Raw genomic sequence first — 26,187 nt, 5'->3', positions numbered from 1 at the left:
TACATGGGTAGGAGTTGCCCCCTAAGCACACCTATGTTCACCCTTTCCTTACCTTCTTCCTCCCGGCAGCCTAGTTTTCTTCGAGCCCCAGTATTCCACTTTTGTCCTCCTCACCAACAACTCTGTTCTCAGTCAACACTCACCTCTTTCTCGTTTATTATTTGGAGGTAGGACATCCTCTGCAGCCCCAGTTTAAGCCTTCTATTTTCCCTCAAACCCTCCGTCGCTCTTCCTTTACACACTTTGTTTTTCGCTTCCGCCCTATTCTTACTTTTTAGCCAAATTGCTTTGCTTCCCGAAATCTGTGCTTAACTGTTATCCTTCTTCCTTTTTTAATCCACAGCCCTCCTAAGTCCCTCAAAAGTGGTGGCAAGCTTGAGTGATTTTATCTTAAAATTAGGATTTTTATAAAATATTTTAAATGGGAATGGTGTGTATCATAGATGTAAGAGTCTTTAAGTGTTACATTCAATAAAGGCCTAGCTGCAGGTAACAATACATTTCGCTCTGAGATGGAAATCAGGCAGTTAACAGACATGTTATTGTTTTCCTTTTTTTCCTAACAAATGGTAACAGTACAGAGAGGAAAATTTCTATTTTCTAGTCATCAAATTGTAGAGCGAGCAATAGCCTAAGAAATAGCTAGGGCGAAGATGCTCTTATGTGTTCTGTCCTGCAGGAAGAGGAAGGAAAGTAGCAGTAAGCTTCCACATAGGTAAGTTCTGAACCAAGTGTATTGTTTGAATATCCTCCATAATGATACAGGGACTGAACATGAGCTAATGCTTCCTTACTCCAATAAACACCAAGCCCGCAAAATGTACAAATTATATTGGGGCAGGGATGGAGTTGAACACACCGACTGGTTGGTGGAGGGGCGCTGATCCCTGGAGATCTGACTTCAAGCCTGAAGGCCTCATATGGTATGCAGGGAGGTACCACTCGACTCGGAAAATTAGCGTAACGGAATATAACTCAACAGTGCTGGTAGAAGTCTGGTTCCAACCAATTCAGCAAAAAATAATAAACCCTAAGGGTATGTCATGAAATATGAATGACCTAATTTGTATAGTTATTGGTCAGCTGTTTTTAATATTTACAATCATTTGAATGCTCTTGATGAATAGACAAATAGTGTATAATAAATCATACAGTAGAATACCAATCATTGTGTTTGCATGCTGATTTCAGGATACAGGGCTCAATGTGCAGCTTCTCTGAATGAGAGATACTCTGACATTTCTGTCTGACTGTCACTTGAGCCTAACCTAATTGGGGTAGGATAAAGGGCACCTTCTATTTCTCTTTTTCTCCGAATAGGTTGTAGCCAGCTTGTGGGGCTTAGGGGATTTAAAAGGTGTAACCGTAATAAATTTGGGGCAACAAAAGAAATGTATAATGTTGAGCATTTTATCACAACATTTTCTATTCCAACCTATGCATCATTTCATTTTATCATGCAGTATTTGGTTTCTCAACTTCTTTGACTTTTTTTTAAATTGAAAACTATGAAAAGGAGGCTACACTAAGTTGCAGTTGCACTACTCCAAGTATCTGCACAGGTGAGGTAGCCAAGAAGAGGGAAGGAAAGGGTTCCACAATTACTAATTGCCTGAAACAAATATATCGCTTTGACTACATTGCACCTTACAAATTCAGCAAATACACTTTAAAAACATGTAGTTCCTGCATACTTTAAACATGGTGATCTTGTAACAACAATGGTCAGGAAAATAAAAGGTATTAAATAAGTGAACTACTGAGCTACCACTCATGAGTAGGGGGGTGAAGATAACCATTTGGAAGCTGAATGACAACCAGGGAAATAATGTAAGATTCGCACATCTGCAAGACAGCCATGGAAGATGATGGAAGAACAGATTAGTCTTTTGCAAAAGGACATGAAGTTAAGACTTCTGAGCTAAAAACAAGTTGTTTGAACCTAACGTAACTATAGTGGATATGACAAACTCCTGCGGACAAAAATGTCAGCTGTGCCTTTCCTACCAGCAAACCTTTAAGTGAGTGGGAAGATGGTTTGAAGCATCACCACTAGAAGTACTAGGATTTAAGGCCATTAGGTGTTGTGAAGATATTTGATACCGGAGAGAGGTCAACTTCTGAAATTACCAAAATGCTGTCTGATGATAAGTGAAAATGGACACCAAATCCTTCAGGCAGTCCTTTCCAGAAGCAGATACACAACCCTCTCCTGTCATTGAAGATCATTAGGGGTAATGGTGATGGTAATAACAAAGACTTGGGGAGATTCTCAGAGAACTCACAACTAAATGATAAGTTCATAACCATGAGACTCAACTAACCTATCTCAAGTGAAGGTCCCCGAATAAGTCAAACATTCAAGTATGGACTGAATAGTCCTACCTTGCACTGGAGAACTTTTAATAACATTTAATATTCCTACACCAGCGGTGATGTGCATAGCTTACTATTGTCCCACGCTGATGTGCACAGCTCCAATTCTTAATATTGACTTTATTATTGTTACCTTATGTGCACAGCTGTGATTTATTGTAGGTATTCACGTGCACAGCTTTGGTTCTCTTTATTTACTTCCACACACAGCTGTTTGCTTAACCTTTGTCTCATTTATTTTCGTGTCTTTCTTAAAATATTCACACTTGCTTACATCTTTGTGAAACTCTCTCCTTAATTATTAAACATGCAGAATGTCACTGCTGCTCCATTTTTTCTAGCTGCACCTGGTGATCCTTTAATTCCGTGGATCAAATGGAAAAAAGTATTTGCCAATTATGCTAGGGTCTGTGGCACTTCCTTAAGAGCAGAAAGGAAAGCCTCTTCGTTTATGCATTGTCTGGGTTCGGAGGGTCAGGAAGTCTTTGAACATCTCCCTGATCTTCTGGACAGTGTAGCCGTTTGAAATTAATATTAGTTAGAAAGATGGACATACATTATCTTCCCAGAGTAAGTATGGTTCTTGAGCGTTATCATTTTGGGAAGAGAATTCAAAGACAAGAGGAAACTGTAGAGCAATATATTACCATTTTAAGAAAACTAGCGTCTACTTGTTGTTTTGGTGCAACCTTGGAGGAGAGGTTGAGATATCAACTTATGCTTAGTTGTGCTATTGATAAAGCCAAGGACAGTTTATGGCAAATAGATAATCCCTCCTTACAAGAAGTTATTACTATTTTGAAGTTACATGCGCATTCTAAAGCTTGGGTTGACACCATTAGAAAGGAGTGTTCAAAAAACAGTGCAGTTGAGAAAAATGAAAAAGATGTTAAAGAGGTTGGTATCAAACCTCCCTCTAAAGAGTAGAACTGATAGGCCTTCGGTCTTAGCCAAAACTTTTTAAAGTTTTTCACCTTCTAGTAACAATTTGTTTCAAGGTACATTTTTTAGGTGTGGCTATCCTGGGCACATGGCCATCTTTAAAGACTGTCCTGGGCGGAAGGTATCCTATTCCAATTGTGGCAAGAAAATACATTTATTGCGTTGCTGTAGATCCAAGAGGGAGCAGAATAAAGTTAGGGAAGTTGATGTTTACGAGCAAGATGGTGAGGTTGTTGAGATTTGTCAAGTTGATTATAATCCACATTTGTAAAGTGCACAATCACACGTTAGGGTCTCTAGGCGCTGGGGGCCGTCGGGAAGATTAAGCAAGCTATTGCCCAGAGTCACATGGTGCTGGGCTAATCTGCCGCCGGTGCTAGGGATCGAACCATGATCCCCAGCTTCCGGAGTCAGTCGCCCTGGCCGCGGCGCCACACCTCTTCCTCATTCAAGGAATGAGGGGCCTTTTGAGAATGTATTGATAAATGATCAGTCTGTAAAAATGCCTTTTGACTCTGGTGCCAAAATCACGCTTATTCCTCAGAGTTTTTATGATCAACAGCTATGTAACAAGGTCAAATTAGTGAAGCCAGACAACAAACCCAGAGGTTATGGGGGAGAAGTTATTGATCTTTTGGGGTATTTCTGGGGCACTATTGAATTCAAAGGCAGGATTGTTCCTGGGAAAGTGTATAGCGCTATGAGAGGGGATTCTTTGATTAGTTGGTTCCCCTTGCGGGATATTTACGTGTACCTAGATCCAAATCAAACACCCTCAGTGTATTTGAGGGATATGTTAGCTGTTAAAGCTGTGAATTAGGGGGCTGATGTCTGGATTGCGAAATATCCAGAAGTCTTTAGCAAGGAACTAGGCTGCCTCAAGAAATATGTTCACCACATAAAGATCAAACCAGGAACTGTACCCCAAGAAGCAAAGGTCAGGGGTGTTCCTTTACTAGTGAAAGACAGTATGCAAAATTAATTAAGCTTATCAAAAATGGAATCATTCAAGATTTGGAGGAGACTGAGTGGATTTCTCCAGTCGTTATGGCTCACAATGACAACACCCTAAGGACAAAGAGGAATTAATAAAGTTCCAGGGTATGGCAGAATTTTACAATAAGTTTGTTCGCAATTTTTCACAAGAAACTGAAGTTTTGCTTAGCTTGCTAAAAAAAAGGTTGTGAGTTTGTGTGGAGTCATGCCTGTAGTGAAGAGTTTGATGTCATTAAACGGTGTTTGAATGATGCGCCTTCCTTATCTAGCTTTGATCCCTTGTAAGAGTCATATCTCACGACAGATGCGAGTTCAAAAGGTTTGGGTGCTGATTTTGTACAGAAAGCTTTTGGTTCTGAAAAGACCATTCTTTTCATTTTCAGACCCTTGAGATGTGCAGAGAGTACTTATTCTGTTGTGGGGAAAGACACTCTGGGAGTCTACTGAGCCATTCGCAAGCTAAAGAAATGTTTGTGGGGGAAATCGTTTCATGTTGTTTCTGATCACAAACCTCTTAGAGATGTTTCCTGTAAGAAAGGGGTTGACTTTGTCTCGCACAGGATTAGGAAGTGGGTTCTTGCCTTGCAAGAGTTTTAATTTGATGTTTCTCATCTTCCTGGCTCTAAAATCATTTTGGCAGACTGTCTCTCCAGGCTTTGTAGTCAAAATGATATTGCTGATGTGCCAGAGGAGTCTGGTTCTTTTTCTGGCGAGTAATTTGAGGAGGTGAATGTTTGTGTTACCACTGAGCTTTCTTTTCAGAGGAAGAGTGGAGAGAAAATGTTGATCAGGATAATGTCTTGAAACTTGTGCTGGTGAAAGTTTGTGATGGCTGGGGCAACAAGCATGACTGTGATGAAAATCATTAAAGTTTTTCATAATGTCAAAGATGAGTTAACCTTGGTGAGTGGTAGCTTGATGCGAGGTAGTAAATTGGTAGTTCCTGACGCTTTGAGAGATAAGCTGATGGACAATGCCAATGTGAGTCACATGGGAATAGCAAAAACCAAAGAAAGGGTTAGAGAGGCTTACTGTTTGCCAGGGATGGATGTTTTCATAGAAAGGGTTGTTCGCAATTGCCCCCAGTGTGCTGGGAGTGACAAGGTGCTGAAGTGCATGACGCAACCAATGAATGTCAGGGAACAGTCTTCTGGTCCTTGAATTGATCTGGCAATTAATATTTTGGGACCTGTGAAGTTCAGGTCTCAGGATCGATTTGTTTTGGTTTGTATGGACTTATATTCTAGGTGGCCTGTAATTAAAATTGTCAATTCTGTTGAATCTCAGGTTGTTGTGGAATTTTTGGAAGAGCTCTTTGAGCGTGAAGGGTTTCAAATGTCGTTATTGTCTGACAACGGAGTTCAGTTTACTTCACATTTCTTTAAAGAATTTTTGGAGGAGGGGTATAAAACATAAAAATGATGCCTTATATCATCCAGAGTGTAATGGCGCAGTAGAAAGGTTTGTCAAAGTGTTGAAAGATGCCATGCAGCTAGTAGTTGTTTCTGGTGATAATTGGGAGTTGGCCATCAAAAGAAAGGTTCGTGAATATAGGTTTACACCTCATTCAACCACAGGAGTGGCTCCCTTTAGATTATTTAAGGGTAGGTCAGCCATTACTAATATAATTCCATCTTGGGTGGCATCCTGCAGGAAAATGTCGAACTGTGGGTCTGAAGATACTGCTGGTTGGAGGGAAAAGGAGTTGGGTGTATGTTGAAGAGGAAGGATTTGTTGGATGTGAGGAAGGCTGCTAAGAAAACGTCCTTAGCTGTTGGTGACTGGATCAGAGTGAAATTACCAAGAAAAGGTGCTGCTGCCTCAAAGTTTGGTAATCCCTTGCAAATTAATAAATTATTCAACAATGCTGTCAAGACCAATGACCATAGGATCTGGAACCTGGGTAGGGTTGCCAAGTGTCCTCCTTGTGTTTCCTTTGGTACTGGGGTCCCTGCTGCTTGCTCTACTTCTCAAGCGCCTAGGAGGTGTTCTTCTCATTTGAAGACCACTCCTCGTCACTTACAAGATTGTGTTTGCTAAGTATTTCATTATTTTTTTTGATTGTTTGTTTTTCTTTCTCTGTATTGCTTCATGTTCATGCTATAAGAGGGAAGGTATGTGGTATTCTGCTTTTGTCTCTCCTTTTTGTGGCTTGTATTGCGCAATCTCCTTTTCTGAGGTTGCTAGGTTGTGCTCTATTGTGGAAATCTCCCACCTTGAGTGAGAATGTCAATATAGGAAAGCTTTTGTCAGTTGGTTTGGACTGTTGGTAGCTGAGGTCCCTTGCATAAGATGTACAATAAGCTTATGCTGTTTCTTCAACTACTTTAGGCCTCCTGCCTACTATTTATCCCGAGAAAAACACCTCAGAACTCTAGGAACTGGAGATATGTATTTGGTCAGCACTATCATCACTGTGGTCAGGCCCAACTAACTAGGTCTTTATATTGGTGGCAACAAACATGAAATTATGAATCCTGAAGGTCCGCTGAGCAAAGCCAATTTCCCTGCAGAATGGGTGACAGAAACTGGGCCAGATAAAGTTTCAAGAATTCACTTTGCTGGAGTCCTACAGATCTGGAGTGATGCATAATAAACTCTTTGTTATTCTTGAGCAGAAAACGAAGTTAAAGACCTTGCTACAGCTTCTGGGGCTGCACAATTGTTAAAACAAGAAATTGTATCTGAAGTGGCAAATACATTTTTTTAATAACTTGTCACATTTTGGGACAAAGGGGAGAATTAAGGCCCAGGAGGAAAAAGTTTTGTTTTAGGATACAAATCACCTTCAGATGTTTTGCATGCATGCCCATTTGTAAAGAGAAAAAAGAAATCCTTCTGGAACATGTGGTGTGCTGGAAACCACCTTTGGCACATGTATATCTCATGTCTTTGTTACCAGTTCCAGAAATCTAAAAATAAGAGAAGAATTTCAGCTACTAGTGTACCTTTTCCTTGGTTTGCAGTCTTCGAGAAAGGGTTGAAAACCTCACCACCTCTTTTTCCCCCCCTTTGTTGACCTTTACAGTTACAAAGTTACCATAGTAAGACACTGTAGTTGTGTATAGGGATTGAAATAGTTACGGTACCTGAAATTTTCTGCTGTTTTGGGCACAGTATCGGCAAACAGTTCTACTTTCATCCGCCCTACTTCCTAGTAAAAAAAAAAAAAAGAAAAGAAAATCGCAAAAAAAATTAAAAAGAACAGGTAGAATAAAGAATGTTTTACCTTAGAAAAATTATCTCAAATGGTACAATTTCTCAGAAATAACACAACATACTGAAAAATGTGTAGCAAGTAAACATAATACAATCCGCATTACAAAAGCATAAAAGTGGTAAATATGGCTCTTTGTACACCTAGCATTATATCAACAGTGCTATATAAAGAGTGACTGTGACATTACTACAATAACATACCTAACTTCCAGCAAAGAGAGGGGAAATAGGGTTGGATTGATATAGACAGTTTTCTCCAATATGTGTTTCATAACGGAGGAGAGCCTTATCCCCAAAAATTTCTCTTACACTGTGGTCTTTATAGTGCTAATGATTCATCTTCTTTAATCAGACGTTACTTCTCCCCGGAAACCCATACCTACTATAATACCGCCTCAGATACTTCATTAATTTGCAAATGTATCTCCCCTTACCTCAGCACCAGCCCTCCTCACCCAAACTACATTGCTGTGACACACCTGTCTTAACCACATCAATGCTCTTCCCAAACTCCATATACATTGCAGATCCTATTCTCACCCTAACTCGCTTTCTTAAGCCTACCCATTCAGTTAATCAGTCACTGTTACTACTCAAATTCCACACTTTCACAGCTTCAGATTGAGCCTATTGCCAAGGCTTCTTCCACTGTGCCTGTGATATCCAAACAAATGCTTGGCAGAGGCACAAAGCGTATGGCAGTAATACTAGAACAGAACAAAATAAAGACAAGTGACATCAAGGAGGATAAGTGATGTGAGTATATAAATAATTTGTTTTCATTTGCCCGAGTGAGAAAAGGGGCTGAGTTCTTCAGGATCAACAATCAGTTTTATCACATCAATAACAACATTCACATTATATCACTCACTGACACGCCAATTTAGAGAACTATTCATAAATATGCATATTAAAATATACACACTTCTTATGGTACAACATATGTGTCCTTAAATTACATTTGAACTATGGGAATATTATGGTTGCAGAAGTGACTATTACCGGTCAACAGTAGGCAATTTTTATTTTTAGATCTAATCAAAGCGTTCTTGGATGTATTTCTGACAGGTGTTTTCTAATGAGACACCCTTTTAAGTATATATAAAATATAATGGCAAATTTTTTAACTGTAATACAAGAAGCTTCAAAATTTGAAAAGCGTTCCTCGGAAATTCCACAGTTTGAGGATGCTGAATCTTGGTAGTAAATTATAGCTGTTTGGCTCCTCTTTTAGATGAGACTGTATGTCGTCTTGGCTGATTAAATAAACCAGCATGCCCTAGATAAGTATTTTTTAGCACAATTGTTAATGACTGCAAACTTAAAAAATAGCTGATAAACATTGCTCATCACCAACACATCACCACTCCAACTTGCTGAAACACTGTCAAACTCAATTTGATCAGTCTTCCTCAGTGACAGTAACAGGACTTTATCACCCCTACCACTTTAGCAAAATACCAAATTTGTCTACACTACATTTACCAGGCTATCTCCTCAGATTTTAAAAACACCCAACACAAACTATCGGTAGATTTCATTCTGTGGGATGAGTAAACATTAAGTACATGCTGTAATTTCATTTATACAAAGGTTAGTCTTTAGCCACTTGCAACCCTTTGCAGAAGTGGGTTCATCACATATTTCAATACATTTACCATAGCGCCTCCACTTGGCTATCAGACACAGGAACCTAAATTCATTAGATGATAAAGACTAGTGCACTAGGAGTTAGTTACTATGCTCAAGTCTTCATTTACTTCATCAAACAAATGTCATATTAATATGGGGTGCTGGATCTTGACCATTTCACTCCCTCACACATATTATCATACATTATATTGACACTACAGCAGTCTGTATGGCCTCGTCACATATCGAGAATCACAAATATTCAGAAAAAAGATCCACTTGGGTGTCGCACATCTAGATGCTACATCACACTCAAATACTGAAAGGGCTTATCAATGGACTGGACCCCCTTCACCTTCGTTAACAGGATTCGCTTAGGTGGGAATAGGGTCGTTCCTCTCCTCTCTTAGGGAATGTACACAGAACTGTGCGGATCATACACAACCATCAATTTGAGTAAATGTGAGGGAACAATGCTCTTGTGTTTTGATGTAGGACCACCAAAGCGTCAGGAAGTCCATGGATTTCTGGGTGGGAACTGACAGCACAAAATTGGTTCTGGATCAAACTGGACACAGGAAAAATCCTACTAGAGGGTTGGGTCCCACCCTTTCTCATCTTCCAGGGTAGAAATCTTTAATAATGTTGCAGACTCCTTAGCACACGTTTCATTAGGCTATTCTTCCTTATGTTGTTCTTTAATTGTTGAGGTGATAATTCCAACCCTCAAGGGGTTCTGTTTGGGGGAGACTGCTTCACACACACAGCAGAGGGGACGGAGTTTAAAAGACTAAGAACGACAGCGAAAGCTGCCCATCGAAAAACCAATACACTGGTTACAGCTCAAAGAATCACAAGATACGAACAAGGTCCCCAAACAGAACCCCTTGAGGGTTGGAATTATCACCTCAACAATTAAAGAACAACATAAGGAAGAATAGCCTTGAGAAAGTCGTGGGTTACATTCCCCTAACAACGAAACACGTGTTGGCTGTGATGTCTCCAGAAATTAAACAACACCAAAGACAACCGTGAATAAAAAGGAGTTCATTATTCATGAATGTATGATTGTTGTATGGTGGAAAAACATGTATACTACTTGAACTAATGAAACGTGTGCTAGGGAGTCTGCAACTTGGTGTGGCCCTAGCCTAATCTAGAAGAGGGAGTGTGGTTCTCTTCTCCTTATAGCACCGTCCTAAGAAATATCCATTTAGAATAACGTGGGTGGATTTTCCTCTGTGGCGCCAATACCTAGAATAAATACCACCAACTGAGACAAAAAAAAATAGAAATCTTTAATAATGGTGACCTACCAACCATACCTCTCCTAGCAGACTGGAAAAGTTCAGAAGATCCAGGTATTTTTCGACCCCATCACTCTTTTATACCTCCGCCCACTGACCGCAGCTCAAATTATAGCAAGAGTGTGCCGTTGTTGAAGATGGATAAAGTCACACACAATGCAAGTCGTGATCTTATAAGAAGAAGATATTTGCATGTTTTGGGGGTATGGAAAGAGAGCTGAAAAGACATCTACTAAATTCGGTGTATACTGGAGTAGAAAATCATGGTACTTTTACTAGATCACTTTATGATATTGATATAATAATCCACAAGCAGGATTTATGTTAAGCTCTAAAATTGGGATGTTTAATTCCTTTTTAGAAGAGCTTTGAAATACGTATGCTTTTGATAGAGCATAAGAATGCTGCATGCCACTGACTTAAATAAGGTTAGGTTACCTTTGGCCAAGCTGAAGTAAGGGTTGATTGAATAAAGGGAAGGAGCAATACAATTTATGCCATACAATTTGTCCTATTCAAAAGAGAGTGTGTGGAGAGCAAATGGTTACCACAATGTGACATAAAATCCCTGAGCTGTGTTAGTTTGATTGAAACTAGTAAACACCAGGTTATATACAGATCACTGAAGTAAGCACAGCAACCACTTCAACATGTTAGTCATCTTAATGACTTTTCACGTAGTGCTTCTGTGCTAGCAAATATCTGCTTTAGGCAAAAAAACAGTATGAGGTATGGAACCAGGCCTGGAATTTCGCCAAGGATTTATACAATTCCAATTTGCGCAGGCGCAAGTCTTGCATTACATTTTGACACTGTACTTCATTAGGCCATCTGTGCTCCTGTTTCTTAGCCACTCCCACTGGCACTCCCACCACCTCCTCCTGAACCCTGCTCCACATCTGACAACTATATCAAGCCTATTATAGTGTTCGCCTTCTCCACAACACAGACTAATTGGTTACAACCAGTAAAATTGGACTAGACTCCACAAAGAAGGTTAAAATGTATGGCCAGGTTTATAATGGAAAAAATGTAAATAAAGAAAGGTGTCCATGAAGTCCTAACCTTCTTAACTTTGAAAATAACAAAGACTACTAGAGACCAGTCCAATGCCACATATTTTATCACCCTCCAAAAGACAAATGATTATGTCAGTAAAAGATACTTGAAGACTGTAACCTGCGGGTTCCAGATATGTTCATACCAAATGCTGGCAATCATATTTCTTTGAAACAAAATCTCAAAGATTGGGCGAAGAATTTGACTACCTAGTGCCCTGCAAAATTCTTCTATTCCTACTTGTAAATGTCTGCATCAAGAAAGCATTCCGATTCCAAGTTTCCAGTGTATGTGATGGAGCTATTCACAGCCACTGAGTCTGCATTACCGTTCTTTAACAAAATCGAAAACACATTGGTGTTCTATAAGCAGATGTTACTGTTTTGATTAATCTTATGCTAACAAGTCAACAGCAGAAAACTGCTACATGTATAATCACCTGTTATTTACAGTGAATTGGTATGGCAATACTACACTATAAAACCAAGTTTTAATTAATAATGTAATTAAAAGACGCAAATGGCCTATATAGATACAAAGCAAATGAATGTATTTTCCTACATTTACATTGTACCAGGAATTCTGAAACCCAGGTATAGTCATAGGAAAACTCTAACATGCAGTTGAGTTGCTCTCTTGATAAGCGAAAGCAGAATTGTATTCAGGTTTTCAAAAAATTAGCATAATCACCCAGAGAATTGATGGATTCTGTGACACTTAAACCACCTGAGGTTGACAGTTTGTGGACCAAATAAGCACGATGTCAGAAGTGACTGCTTCAAGGGCTAGAAAACCTAATTTTCTTTTCTTTTTTAACAAGTTACTGTTATATTCTTGAACTTTTGTGCACATACCGTTAGCTGAAAGCAGCATTGGTTTTGAATGAAAACTTTATTGTAGGATTACATGAAATCACTACAAAAGTTGACAACTGTGTAAATAGGCAGACACCGTTTACAATACATTTTGGGTACCCTGTTTACATTTAAAGCTTAAAAGATTTCTCAACTGCTGTCATAAATGCCAGATGTAAGGACTTATTGTGTTACACAGTTAAACTATGTTGTATGTATGACTATCATAAGACTACATCTGGCTTTTGATTAAACATCGCTGGAGGAGATTGTGACCGTGAGGCTTGCCATTTTGGACTACAGGTCCCAAGAACACTTTGCCTGCACCACCTGAGGCGCATCAGCCCCTCCCACCAGCCCTACTTAACTCCTCGTGGCACCCGCTGCGCGGATGCCGTATCGCTGGAAGAGATTGTGACCAGGAGGCTTGCCATTTTGGACTACAGGTCCCAGGAACACTTTGCCTGCACCACCTGAGGCGCATCAGCCCCTCCCACCAGCCCTACTTAACTCCTCGGGTGCCGCATCGCTGGAGGAGATTGTGACCGGGAGGCTTGCCGTTTTGGATTACAGGTCCCAGGAACACTTTGCCTGCACCACCTGAGGCGCATCAGCCCCTCCCACCAGCCCTACTTAAATCCTCGCGGCACCCGCTGCGCGAAACGCGAGCGGGCCCGTGCCGGGCCAAGCCCGGGCCCATTTGAGAACGGAAGAGGATGGGCCGGGCCCCTCCTCTGACCGATCTTGCACCTTAAGGTTAGTGTTCATAAGACTGTTTGTACATTTGTGTTACTATCCTTATCTGGCGTTTATGACCTTTGGGCCAGTTGTAGGGTTGGTTATAAAATCACGATGACTTCTAGAGGAGGAAATGGGATGAACTCTACTACGGGTGGGTCAGTGTTGGGGACACTGGACCAGTTCCTAATTAGAGCGACATCGGTACTGGCGCACGAAATTGAATTGACTGAACGGCATTTATCGCTGGACCCTATGCTGTCTAAACGCTCATCTTTGGGCGGGCTAATGTACGTAAGGTCACCTGAGCAACCTATAGTCTCGGTTATTGATCTCCCTGCCTCTGCAGGAGGCGTTAACCAGCCATTGCAGGATTTAGTGAGTCCAGCAAACACTTCTTCATCTTTGGAAGCTGCATCAACGACCTCGCATGTCATTCCTGCAAATAAAGAGTCTGCTAGTAGTGCATTTCCCCGAGTTTAACAAGGTCTGCTTATAGTTCCTCGTCACAAGTGGCGGTTCAACCGCGAGAACCGCCAACAAAGAGAAAGCGGGGTGGAAGTCCCCAGAGACAACAAAATGCAAAAATTTAAAAATCTACAAGGACCGGAATAACGGAAATCGCAGAAGTGCCAACTATACCTGAAACTTGCTCACTGACTTCTTTAGCGGGTATGACTATTCCAAATGTGGGTGATGCATATCTGACCCAAATCGTATCGGGTTTTTGGACTAGAATGGAAGCAATATTTACTAAATCGTTCCTACCACTTCTTGAAAGACTCTCTTCAATAGAGGAAAGACTCTTGCACTTCGAACCAACGTCTGTACTTAACCATGTTAATAACATTAAGCCAATGCGGGGGACTTTGGGTTAATGTATTATGTAACCCCCTTGCCTCCATTAGTCCATCTATCCCACTCCCTTCTAATTTACCTTTACCTTCTTCTAGTGGGAATTTTGAGGCTAACACTATTGTGAATTTTGGCAATGTGACACATGGGGGGGAAGAAATTATTGAGAATATGAATCTAGTGATACCGAATGAGGGGGGTGGTCTGGCCCACGAACCATTGAGAAAAGATTAAACTCATGCCTCCCATAGGAGTACTCTGAGCCATGGTGTATTGAAACCTAGCCTGCCATGTAAAGATCTACCACCTGCATCAATCCTGTATGCTGTTGTATTAGCTGGGGTCCCTGTGTTGGAACATGGTAAAGAGGAGTCATATTCTGACCTCAAAAATAAATGTACCCGGGGCGTGGCTTGGCCAGAGAACATGGCGGTCGCTGCTTAACTGCGCTCCGACCAGCCTTTAATATCCTTATCCTATATCCTGCCTCTGGACATTAATTGTAGTGTGCCAGGAGAAAGGACGACCTCGAGGACGATCAAGTGGCTCTCCGCCGTCCGCGGAACATCCTGAGGCAGTGCTGCGGCGGCAATTGCAGTCCCGCGTAGTAGAGCGGCCGGGCGGGAATCGGCCCGAGTGCAGCCGGGGCGTCGAGTAGTCGGCCTAGCCGCCGGCGGTGACCCGAGTGACGGCGCTCTGACTGGGGGTGCCCCCGGTGCGACTGAAGATCAGAGCGCAGCGCCAGCGCCGGATTTTCCCTTTTCACCCCGAGGGCACGTGACGCTGGGGGGAACCCGGATCGAGGTGGCCAGCGGTGTGAGAAGGGGTGTACTGGTGGATGACCCGGGCTGTGGTGCTGGAGTCCCAGAGAGAGGAGGCCATCAATGAGTAGCAGCAGAGTAGCGGAGCTCCGGGGCAGCGTTGAGTGGATTGTCCAGCTGGGGGTGTGGGTGGAGGTGCTGAGGGGTCTGGTCTGCGCTCCCCCCCACTAACATCCTTGCCTGCCCCGGGGGTACCCTGATGTTCGGCAGCCGAGTCGGGCTGCAGTGAAGGCGGTGGAGTGGTGCCCCAAGGGCCACAGAGAACCTGGCAGTCCATGCTGCGTAACCGGGAGCCCTGAACCAGCCTGGAGGTGGTGGTGTGCGCTGCATGTTGGACACCTCGTGCTCTGCCGCCCAGAAGGACTCCGGAGCGGCGGGGATAGGAGTACCCTTGGGCTCGGAGCCTGTCATATTCTCAGCGGGCCCCTTGGAAGTTTCCGGGGTCCGTGGAGCTTGTCGGTGGCCGGATCGGGCCATAATCCACGCGCAGCGAGGCCCACAGGGATTGAGGTGAAGGTTGGACCGGCGGCCATATTGCGGGCCCTTGGGGTAGAAGTAATCAGCGGACGGGGCCCGGAGGGTGTATTGCCTGATCAGAGAACTTGATTCCCACGTGTAGGCTTGTCATTCGCTTGGCCCCTCGCGACGTCGCCCTCTGGTCACTAGCGTCAACACCCACTGAGCTGAGATGACGCGTGATAAGGGCGGCAGAGGTAACCCCAGACAGGGCACCATCGACAAGTTCACGGGAGCCGGGGCTGCGGCAGGTGCTTCGGGATCGCAAGGCCAGATTCCGGACAATGCGGCGCTCATGGCGGCCATTACCCAGTCCAGAGATATGCTGGACGCCAAGATCGGGGCAGTTGGCTCAGACGTCATGCTGCTGAGACAGGACTTGCGCAATGCTCTGGAGCGCATCACGGGGACAGAGACCCGCATCTCAGAGGTAGAGGACAATGTTACAACCCTGAAGAACAAGGTGGCGGCCATGGAGAAAATACCAAAAGGTCTAACATTGCGTGTGGAGGATGCCAAAGGGCAGGCTCGACGGAACAACCTTCGCTTCGTGGGATTCCCGGAGGGCTGCGAGGGGGGGAGTGGGGAGCGTTTTCTGACGCAGTGGCTGGAGAGCGGGCTCCCCCCTGATTCTCTTTCCCGCTGCTTTGTGGTGGAGCTGGCTCATAGGGCACTCATGCAGAAGCCTCCCCAAGGGGCTCGCCCGAGGCCGATTATTGCTAAATTCTACATGGACCGCAATATCATCCTACAGCAGGCCAGAGCCAAGAAATCCATAACCTGGGACAACACCAATATCTTTATATTTCCGGATTACACGCGCCTGGTGCAGCAACAGCGACAGTTCTTCATGGCGGCCAACGCCAGCCTCTGCGACCTGTAGCTCCAATATGCACTACTATATTTGGCCTGCTTGAGAGTGGTCTACCGATCTCGCACACTCTCCTGAGGAGGTTTTTAAATGGACTGATGAGACTGTGAGAGTGCGAGTTCACACGCCGCCCTGCAGAGATTCAGATTCATCGTCAAGCGAGGTAGCCCGTATGGGCTCCCAAGGCCAACGTGTAGGCAGTCGGAGGTCGAGGTCTAGGCGGAGGTCTCTATCCAGCTCTGTCCTGCGGCAGGAGGGCCGGTCTCCGGAGAATCAGGCCTCAGCGGACTGATTTGTGGGCTCTACGGAGACTGGGACTTGAATGACTGGGTGCTGATGTCCAGTTAGGTGCATATACGGGTTGGTAACCCGGGTACGCGGTGGGGGGGCCGAAAGGGGTAGGGCCCGAGTGTTATGGGTGACCAGTTGGGGATCCATTGGAAGATATGGTTCCTGTCCCCCTGTTGGGGACATGTCTCCTAGCCGACCGCGACAGATACTTCAACGTTTGCGAGGGGTGGGGGGGGGGGGGTGGGGGGGGGGTTGGGGGACTGGTGGGGGGGTTCTGTTCTTAGTTTGATTGCACACTCATGCTGATTGCTAGTAATAGTTTGTACGCTTTGGGTAACATGCATAGGCCATGCAGATGTAAGTTCATAGACATGTCTAGCACAGAGATGGGAGGGAGGGTAACTCCTGGATCCCTCCATGTAATTAGTTGGAATGTTCGTGGGGCCATGGATAAGGTCAAGCGGGGCCATTCTCCATTATGCAAAGAGAGCTGGGGCCGACCGACGTGCTCCTACTCCAGGAAACGCACTTATTGGGCACTAAAGCTCTTTGCTTGCAGCGATATGGTTCCCACAAAGTATTCCATTCAGGGTTCACACGGGGCTCCCGGGGGTAGCGATATTGATTCACCGCAGGGTCTCATATGTGCATGAGAAGCTCTGGTCAGATGCACAGGGAAGGTATGTGTTTATACAGGGCATGGTTGGAGGCGATGTGTTGACGCTGGGTAGCGTGTACGCCCCACCGCCACTGCAGTGGTCCTTGGTGGAACTGCTCATTATGGGGAGATATGCCGGACACATTCTCTATTATTGGAGGCGACTGGAATGATGTAATGGAGTTAGATCGCGATAGGTGGAGGAGCAGTGATGCTGTTGGGGGGGGACCTCCTACCAAATTACACTCCCTAGTGACAGGGTTAGATTGGACAGATGTATGGAGACACCTGCATGCCCTCGCGGGGAATATACCTTCTTTTCCAGTTCCCATGACTCCTTCTCGAGGTTAGACTACATATTTGTCCCCAGGGTACTTCCAGGGTGTTATCAGCGAACATCCTGCCCAGCGCTTTGTCGGACCACTCACCTGTTGCTCTCACCTTTCTGATTGGTCCGGAACGGCAGCCGCTCAGATGGCGTATGTCGGGTGGCAACTACAGAAAGAGGATTATCGGGAACGCTTGACCAGAGAGATAGATAATTACCTGACGACTAATGTGGGAGCAGTTGGGTCTCCAGCGGTGCTTTGGGAGGCGCTAAAACCCACCCTCCGGGGTGTGGACATTTCCTGGTGTGTGGCTGCGCAGAGGAAGCGGCGGGAGGATCTGGTGCGCCGGAAGGCAGACATGGAGGTGCTGGAACGCAGAGGTCGGGAGGCCAATGGGGGCCTGGCTAGGAGGCTAGGCAGCTAGTGTTGGCTCAGCAACATTAGGCAGCGGTGCTGTTGGATGAGGCTCGGCAAGCCTGGCTTGCAACACGTAGCAGGGTTTATCAGTGGGGAGATAAGTCAAGCAAGATGCTGCATCATCTGTGTCAGGGCACCCTCCACGCCCAGCCACTACCGTGGGTTCTTGACCCGAGAGGGGCGCCAATTCTCAAATCCCCAGCTATAGCGGAGAGCTTTGCCACATATTATGAGGCCCTGTATGCGCCGAAGGAGTGTCTTATGGTAGAGGTTATAGAGAAGTTTATTGATGATCTTCCCCCCAAGGCCGTCTCGGATGAGGTACGGGAGCAATTGGATAGGCCTCTATCGGACGATGAGCTAGGTACGGCCCTCGGGGAGTTGAACCCCGGAAAGGCATCGGGTCCCAATGGCTTCCCCAGTGAGTTTTTTAAGCGCTTTTCGTGCAACTAGCCCTTCATTATCGGCCGGTGGTGGAGGAGGCGAGGGGGCGCGGCTTGCTTCCCCCGGACTGGAGACATGCGGAGGTGGTCGTCTTTCTCAAACCGGGCAGACCCCCCGAGGAACATACATCGTATCGCCCCATTTCCCTTCTTAATGTTGAGGTAAAAGTGTTAGCCAAGGCCTTGGCTAACCGGCTCAAGCCACACATCACAGCATTGGTGCATCCGGACCAGGCTGGGTTTATGCCTCAGAGGGCGACCCGCCATAACATTAGACGTGTGCATGTTGCGGTGTCGGACAGTGGGCGGCTTGGGGAGCCAGCAGCATTGCTACTGTCCGACATGGATAGAGCTTTTGATTCCTTGAGTTGGGTGTACCTGTTGGCTCTGCTGCGGAATCTTGGTCCGCGCTTCCTGGCTTATCTGCAGCTGCTCTATACGGGCCTCACGGCGTCAGTGTGGGTAGGTGGGGCGATATCTCGCTCCTTCTCGATACGACGGGGAACGCGCCAGGGCTGCCCCCTCTCCCCTTATTTATTTGCGCTTGCCATGGAGCCGCTGACGGTCTGGGTGCGGATCGATGCCCAGCTTCGGGGTTTCTGTTAGGCACCAGGTCTAATGGATAAAATAGCACTATACGCGGATGATGTCCTGTTTTTCCTTACTGACTTAGACAGGTCAGGCCGCGGCTGATGCGCATCCTTCAGATATTTGGTGAGACCTCTGGGCTATATATGAATGAGTGCAAGTCCACATTGTGGGTGTTAGGGGGTGGATCAAGGGTGGGTGAGTGTGCCTCGGCGCTTCAACTGGCATTGGATGGTTTGAAGTATTTAGGGGTCTTTCTGTCTGATGTCCCGGCGGTATCCAGAGACCGTAATCTGGCCCCAGTGTGGGATCGCACCCGGGAGGACCTTAAGGTGTGGTCTTGCATGCCCCTGACGCTATATGAATGAATGAATGAATGAAAATAATTTATAACGCGCAACTAAAACCCTAAGGTGTCAAGGCGCCTAACAAAATAAATAAAAAAATGGCAAATCAGACTACAGATATGCGCGCACAAAAAGACGGGTCTTCAGGGCCTTTCTGAATAGCTGCAGAGTAGGGAGGGCCCTAAGTTCTATAGGAAGAACATTCCACCACTTGGGTGCCAGGTTGGAAAAGGCTTTGCCTCCCCATCTAGCTTTTCGGATACGCGGGACTGATAGGAGAGCCTTGTTAGAGGAACGTAAGTTCCTGCAAGGGCTATAACAGGACAGGATAGACCCAATTCCTATAAGCCTGTTTCTTGCCAGAGCCCAATAGACCAGACACAGGGTTTTAAACAGGATACGATATGGCAGGTCGGCTATCTTCAAGATGGTTGCGCTTCCCCGTCTCCTATATCAATTACAAAATCATCCTTACCAGATTCCACCCGTTGGTTTCAGCAAGTCAATTCGGCGCTGGGAGGGTTCTTGTGGGGTGGGGGGGGGGCGCTGTCAGAGTGGCTCTTCGTACCTGTTTTCTGTCTACGTTCACGGGTGGTCTTGCTACCTCGGATGTCCTCTCCTACTACCAGGCAGCACATCTACTGGTCCTAAATGACTGGTGGTACGGCGATAGGGGTGATCCTGCCTACGGGGTGGAGCGGCACCTAATGGACAACAAACCCCTGTATACACTGTTGTACGCCGCACTACTTCAGAGTCTCCTGCCCTCAGTCACGCAGGTGGTGTTTCATGTCTGGCAGCGGGCCCAGAGCAGGATGGGGTGGTGGAATGGCCTGACCCGGGAGACTCCTCTCTGGGGCAACGGGCGTCTGCCTCAACTAGCGGCCTTGCAGGGCTTTCAGGGATGGGATTCTATTGGAATCTCGGTCCTCAGGGATGTGATGACTGATCTGACGCTTAAGTCTTTCCAAGAGCTACGGGACAAGTATGGAATGCCACGCTCACAGTTCTTTAGTTATCTGCAGTTCCGACACGCGTTGGCGCCCAGTCTGGAGGGCCTAGAATCTCTCCCCGACTGTAGTCCCATTGAAGCAAAGGTCTTTATGGGGGAACTGCCAGACCGTAAGATCTCCCGCATATATCAAACACTGGCCATTCATTGTTCTGCGAATCTGTAGCGGCTCAAGACAGCATGGGAGAGGGAGGTGGGTGAAATGGAAGAGGAAGATTGGGGGAGGCATTAGCGAGCCCCCGGGGGTCAGCAATAGCCACCCGCCTGCGACTGATACAATTCAAATATCTACATCGAGTGTATTTTACGAGACTGCGTTTGTGGATTGGGTACCCGGAGTGTCTTCGGTGTAGGTCAGAGGAGGGTGATTTTCTGCATACGGTCTGGAGCTGTCTCTCGCTGCACCGCTTTTGGAGGGGGGTGTTCTCCTGCTTATCGGAGGTGCTGGGATGGCAGCTTCCCTATACGACGCGCTTGGCCCTGTTACATGTCATGGAGGGAGTTGGGAGCAATAGATACAAGCGACACCTCTTGTTGTTAGGGCTTACGCTGGCAAAGAGGGATATTGCTAGGGCGTGGAAGGCTACCCGGGCTCCGTCATTGGCTGCCTGGAGGAATGGGTTGGATTTTTGTATGGGGCTTGAACAGCCCGTCTTCATTGCCAGGGGGTGCCCCCGTAAACATTACAAGATTTGGAAACGGTGGGCAGACTATCGGGGATTGGACCTGGATCCGCCGCCGGAGGAAAATGTTCGCCTGCCAGACTGATGGGCGTGTGACGGCAGAGCTGTGGGAGGTTGTTGATGGACTTGGTGTATGGTCCCAGGGACGTTATCTTTGTTCTGGGGCGGCATGAGTGCAATCGGGGGGTGGGGGAAGGGATTGTTCTGTTACAGTTTTGCCATGACCAAACGTCACCGTCATTTTTGTTGTATTATTGATGTGTGCAACAGTCTCCGGGTTACGGAGCTATGCACCCTATATGTACCGTGACAAAATAGAATTTGTTTTAAAAAAAAAAAAATTATTTACCCACTGGCTAAACACTAACAGGCCACTTCCACCGCAGTATACAGTGAAACTCAGAGTAAACTGGCTGGGGCAAAGAAAGAAACATATTGAGGGCGATTGAATCTTGATCAACTTTAGAGACAGGCGGACGATAGAACACATATGTCATTGGCACCTGACACGGTCACCAACCCAGATACAGTCCCTCCCTTTAACCTATTTTTATGCTGCCATTCCTTTTCATTCACCATTAGAGAGAAGGGGCAAGCCATGAAAAAACTGGGAAAGTTGGGACCCAAGAGCTCAGGTAGGAAGTGTATATAACGGGTGTTGCACATACAATACCACCCTACCAGTTGTCTTCCCAGTAAGTAACAGATTTGGGGCCATATGTAGGTAATCTTCATTTACCGATTCTAAAATACCGAATTTTACCGATTCGGTATTTCAGAATGGTAAATGGTATGTAGGAAACAATTCAGTAAATATTACCAAATCGGTGCAATTCGGTATTTAAGAATCGATATTTACCGATTCCGTAATTCCCATTCATTCCAATGAGTCTGTAGGCCTATAGGAATTAATGCGAAGCCATTCACTATTACCGATTCGGTAAATACCGAATCGGTAATAGGGGGCACATATTCAAAGGTGGCAGGGTGTCATTTTGACACCCTGTTGCACCCCTGAATCGTGCGTGTGTGCACATGTGGCACAAATACATGCCCTAAGGGCATGTATGTCTGCCACGTGGCACTTTTAAAAAAGCACAAAATTGCTTTTTTAAAGGTTTTCGATATTTACCACCAACTTGTAGTTGGTGGTAAATAATGAATCCTGAATGCAAGAAGGCACTCACTTGAGTGCCTCCTACATAGCTTTTTGGATTCGGTAATTACCGATTCCTCAAAATAAGGAATCGGTATTTCACCGATTCCCTAAGGAATCAGTAATTACCGAATCCTTAAACCTGCCTCCTACATCTCAAACCCTAAATACCGGTCGGTAACGGCCGAAATTCGGTAATTACGGCCGATACCGACCGGTATTGGGCTACATACATATGGCCCTTAGTGTTCTAGATCAGGTAGACTGACTGATCACCAGTAATCATCATCTAATTCCTGAGGCCCAACGGCTAGGCGTGCCCCCTGTTGGTGAGGGTGTTGTGGCCCATGATCAGACATTGATCCCAAGCAGGGAATTGGTGAGTGAAGAATCCTCTAAGGGACCGATTGATGATATTAAGGAGGTTATAGTCTGTACATTGCCCGGCAGGGTGATGCGCAAGTCTAATGTGATTGAATGTGGGGAAACCACTTCCTTATCCCAGGTCATAGAAGCTCAAAGGCATCTGGGAGCTGTGGTTTCTGATTATCTTCCGAAGTTGGGTAATGATTTGGCACTAATGGAGAATTTTAATGGGAAAGCTGCTATACACTATAAGGCCATTTCTGAAACCACTGCCGGCCATGATGAGGAGATCTTGTCTGTGGCCCATGAGAGAGGGGACTCCATTTTAGACACACAGAATATTAAGGTTCAAACACTACAAGGGCTAAGGTTGTTGTCCTGGAACATTGCCGGGCTGAGTGCTAAAATGGATTTCCCGATTGGGGTGAATTCATCGACACCCATGAGATTTGCTTATTTCAGGAGACTTGGGCCCTGAAACCTTTGCATAGAGTTGGGTTTGCAACATACTGTAAAGAAGCGGCACATGGGTATAGGGGAAGACCATCGGGGGTTGGGTATTTGGGACGGCGTCCATCTGGACTGCTCAGTTAAGGCGATAGAAACCCATTGCCCTGATATTTTATGTATTATTCTTTCCCTTGACAATTTCCCAAAGGTGCCCATTATTAACGTTTATTCTCATCCTGTTAGGTATGGGCAGACATCGCAGACGCTAGACTATCTATCCGCCCTTCTCTCGATGTTGCCTGAACAAGTTTTTCCTATCATTGGTGGGGATTTCAACTGCCACTTTGAACCCTTGAATGCTTTACCTCATCCTATTACGAGTGATGAGGATTCAACGTGGGGATTCCCAAAGTGTAACCATTACCCGATGAAGGGCTAGACCCTCTAGTTCTGCAGCTGACCTCACTTACTCTCAGTTATTCATTGAGGGCATGTAATGGTCGCCTGTTTGCTGATAATCTAGGGAAATATACCTTTGAAAGGAATGGTCAAGCCACAATTGACTATATTTTGGTGAAGGTGGAAATTCGGCATAGGATTGTGAACTTTCTGGTGCAGTCTTGTGCCGAAAGTGATCACAATCCGCTGGTTGCCACTTTGGATTGGTGCCAATCGGCAGTGGGACAGCTCGTGACTACCCCGCCTCCTTCTGATTTAATTGCTATCAATGGAGGCAGAAGAATTTGCTGGGGAACATTTTTACAATCCCCAGAGGCTATGGCTTCCCTGTATGAATCTATTATACCCTTTTTAGTTAAGGCAAGCTCAATTGTAGATAACAGCGGTGCCCCTGATTTTTTCGAGATGCTGGGGGAAAACTATTTGGCTATGGTCACTAACCTCGCTCAGTTTTTTTTAGCGTATCAACCCATAAAAAGAATGAACAAAGAAGTAATAATCCCTGGTATAATAGGGCATGTAGAGAAGCAAAAAATGCCCTGTTGACAAAACTTCGAGAGGGTGACATTTTAGATGCAAAATCCGAATGGGAAATTGACAGATGGCAGGCCATTAAGAATGCCCTAGACGATAAAGACCCAAGAGGGTTTTGGAACTTGGTGAAGAATGGAAACCCGAGGGCAGGAATGCAATTGAGCCCAACCTTGGGGAGGAGGTCTGGCGATCTCCCTTTGAACTGCTGTATTCTAAGCCCCAAACAGGAGTCGTCGAGACGGGTATGCCTGCCATTGATTTTATCCATGTCCCCCCAGGCAGATATACCTCCCTGTTCTTTGGCTGAGGTCATAGTGGTCCTGGCCAAAGTCCTTCCAAATAAGGCACCCGGATTGGATAGGATCCCAGTAGACCTGTTCAAATCTGAATTGGTAATCTGGGGCCCGTATCTGCAGTGCCTCTTTAAGGCAATTCTCCATGGCTTGACAACCCCTCAAACGTGGGCAGGTGCTGAGATCATTCCTATCTATAAAAAAGGCTCTCCCTTAGAACCGGCAAATTATAGGCCTATTAGCCTAATAGATGTAACACAAAATATTTTTGCCCTTTGTTCTCTTGGGAAGATTGCAGAGCTGGATGGACGACCATAGTATACTTACTACCCTACAAGCAGGTTTTAGGTCCAAAACCTCAACTATAGACCAGTTGTTGAGACTACAACTAATCTACTGGAAAACTGTACTGCTGGAGGGAGGCTCTCTCTACCTAACATTCATGGATCTTAAATCCGCGTTTGATGTGGTAGATCGAGACCAATTGTGGGGTTTACTGCTTGACATGGGGGCCCCAGTGTACCTTAAACGCTTACATGAAGGTACCTTTGCCAAAATAGGATTCAGGAATAGCAGGAAACTTTCAGCTCCATTCCCCGTAGAGAAGGGTGTGAGACAAGGTTGTGTGCTTGCACCAACTCTTTTCTCCCTCTTCCTAAACGGGCTTATAAAGGATCTTTTAGCTGTTAAGGACATAGACTCTCCAAAACTTGCTAACCACAGAATACCAGCCTTAATGTTTGCGGATGACACACTGCTCCCACCTAAAACACCTATGGGGATGCAGCGTGTCCTAGAGGAATTCAGCTTGTTTTGAAAGAAAAGGAATCTGGAGGTTAGCATTCAGAAAACAAAGTACATGGTCTTCCATGCCGACTCTACCAACTGCCCACACCCTAAAATGGATTCTAGGCCACTAGAAAGGGTGCCTGTTTTTGATTATTTGGGCATCACCCTGAATGAGAGAATGGAATGGGGGCCGCAGATTACCAAGGCAAATCTAAAACTAATTCAAGCAAGTGGGGGGATTTTAAAAGTCCACAGAAGCTGTGCCGTAAAGGTTATTGGCCCCCCTGCAGAAATAGATAAAGTTCAAACCAGGGGAGCCTCTTTATACAGTGCTGAACTTTGGGGTCATTGTCCAATTAACACCCTAACTGGGACAGAAAATAACGTTTTAAGGCAACTCTTGGGTCTTCCACAAAGCATCCCTTTAATTCCATTGAGGATGGATCTGGGCATTGCTCCCATTGCTGACCTGATCACCTCTCGCCCACTCCTCTACTGGCGTTGGCTACATAGCCAACGCCAGACTTGGAAGATTACAGAGAGGAACTTAAATCGGTTATGTCAATTTTGGGAGCAGGGAAGATTCCCTGGCTGCCCTTTATTCGTGACACTTTTAGCAAAATAGGGAGAAATGACTTGTGGTCTGTCCCTGAGGAGTCATGTCCTGCTACTTCCAAACAGTCACTAACCTCTGCTTTGAAAGAGTTAGACTGACAAGAATTATTCAATCGACTGAGTCATCTAGTCTAACCTCCAGGTTCTTGGACATAACATAGCCTGGAGCCGGCTTTAGATCTGATTCAACCTCTTATAGCCAAGAAATTGTTTCTTCAATTCAGGCATGGGACGCTCCCCCTCTATGCATTTACTAATAGGTGGGTGGGTGCCAATAAATCACTATGCCCCGGGTGCAATGAGTCAGAAGAGACGGAGATCCATGTGACCTTTTTTTGCCCAGCATATCATCCAGCAAGATCCAAATGGATTCTCCAACTATGCAAGAATTTAGGATTAAGAAACTATAGAGGTCTTCAGATTACTAAAGCATGATACGCACCCAGTTGTTGTTGTTGCTATAACAAAATATTTATTTGCAATGTGGTGCAAACGCAGATGTTTAGTGAGATGCTAGGACAGAGTTCTGAGATGGTGTTGTTTTATTCATGATCAATTTCCTGATTTTAAA

At 45.3% G+C, this 26,187-nt stretch overlaps 1 protein-coding gene across 1 annotated transcript in view; it reads right to left on the bottom strand.

Annotated features, from left to right (window-relative positions):
* The window catches only part of PPIH (peptidylprolyl isomerase H), a 204,824-nt gene that overhangs the window by 152,832 nt on the left and 25,805 nt on the right, over positions 1-26,187 (bottom strand). The window contains exon 2 of the mRNA XM_078643042.1: positions 7,404-7,468. Coding sequence (XP_078499168.1) covers positions 7,404-7,468 — 65 coding nt within the window. The remainder of the gene's footprint in view (positions 1-7,403; positions 7,469-26,187) is intronic.

This window comes from Lissotriton helveticus, chromosome 5_1, assembly GCF_964261635.1.
Source record: "Lissotriton helveticus chromosome 5_1, aLisHel1.1, whole genome shotgun sequence".
In the NCBI taxonomy this organism is placed as follows: Eukaryota; Metazoa; Chordata; class Amphibia; order Caudata; family Salamandridae; genus Lissotriton; species Lissotriton helveticus.
The sequence above is the reverse complement of the archived record's forward strand: the minus strand, read 5'-3'. Positions and strand labels throughout refer to the sequence as shown.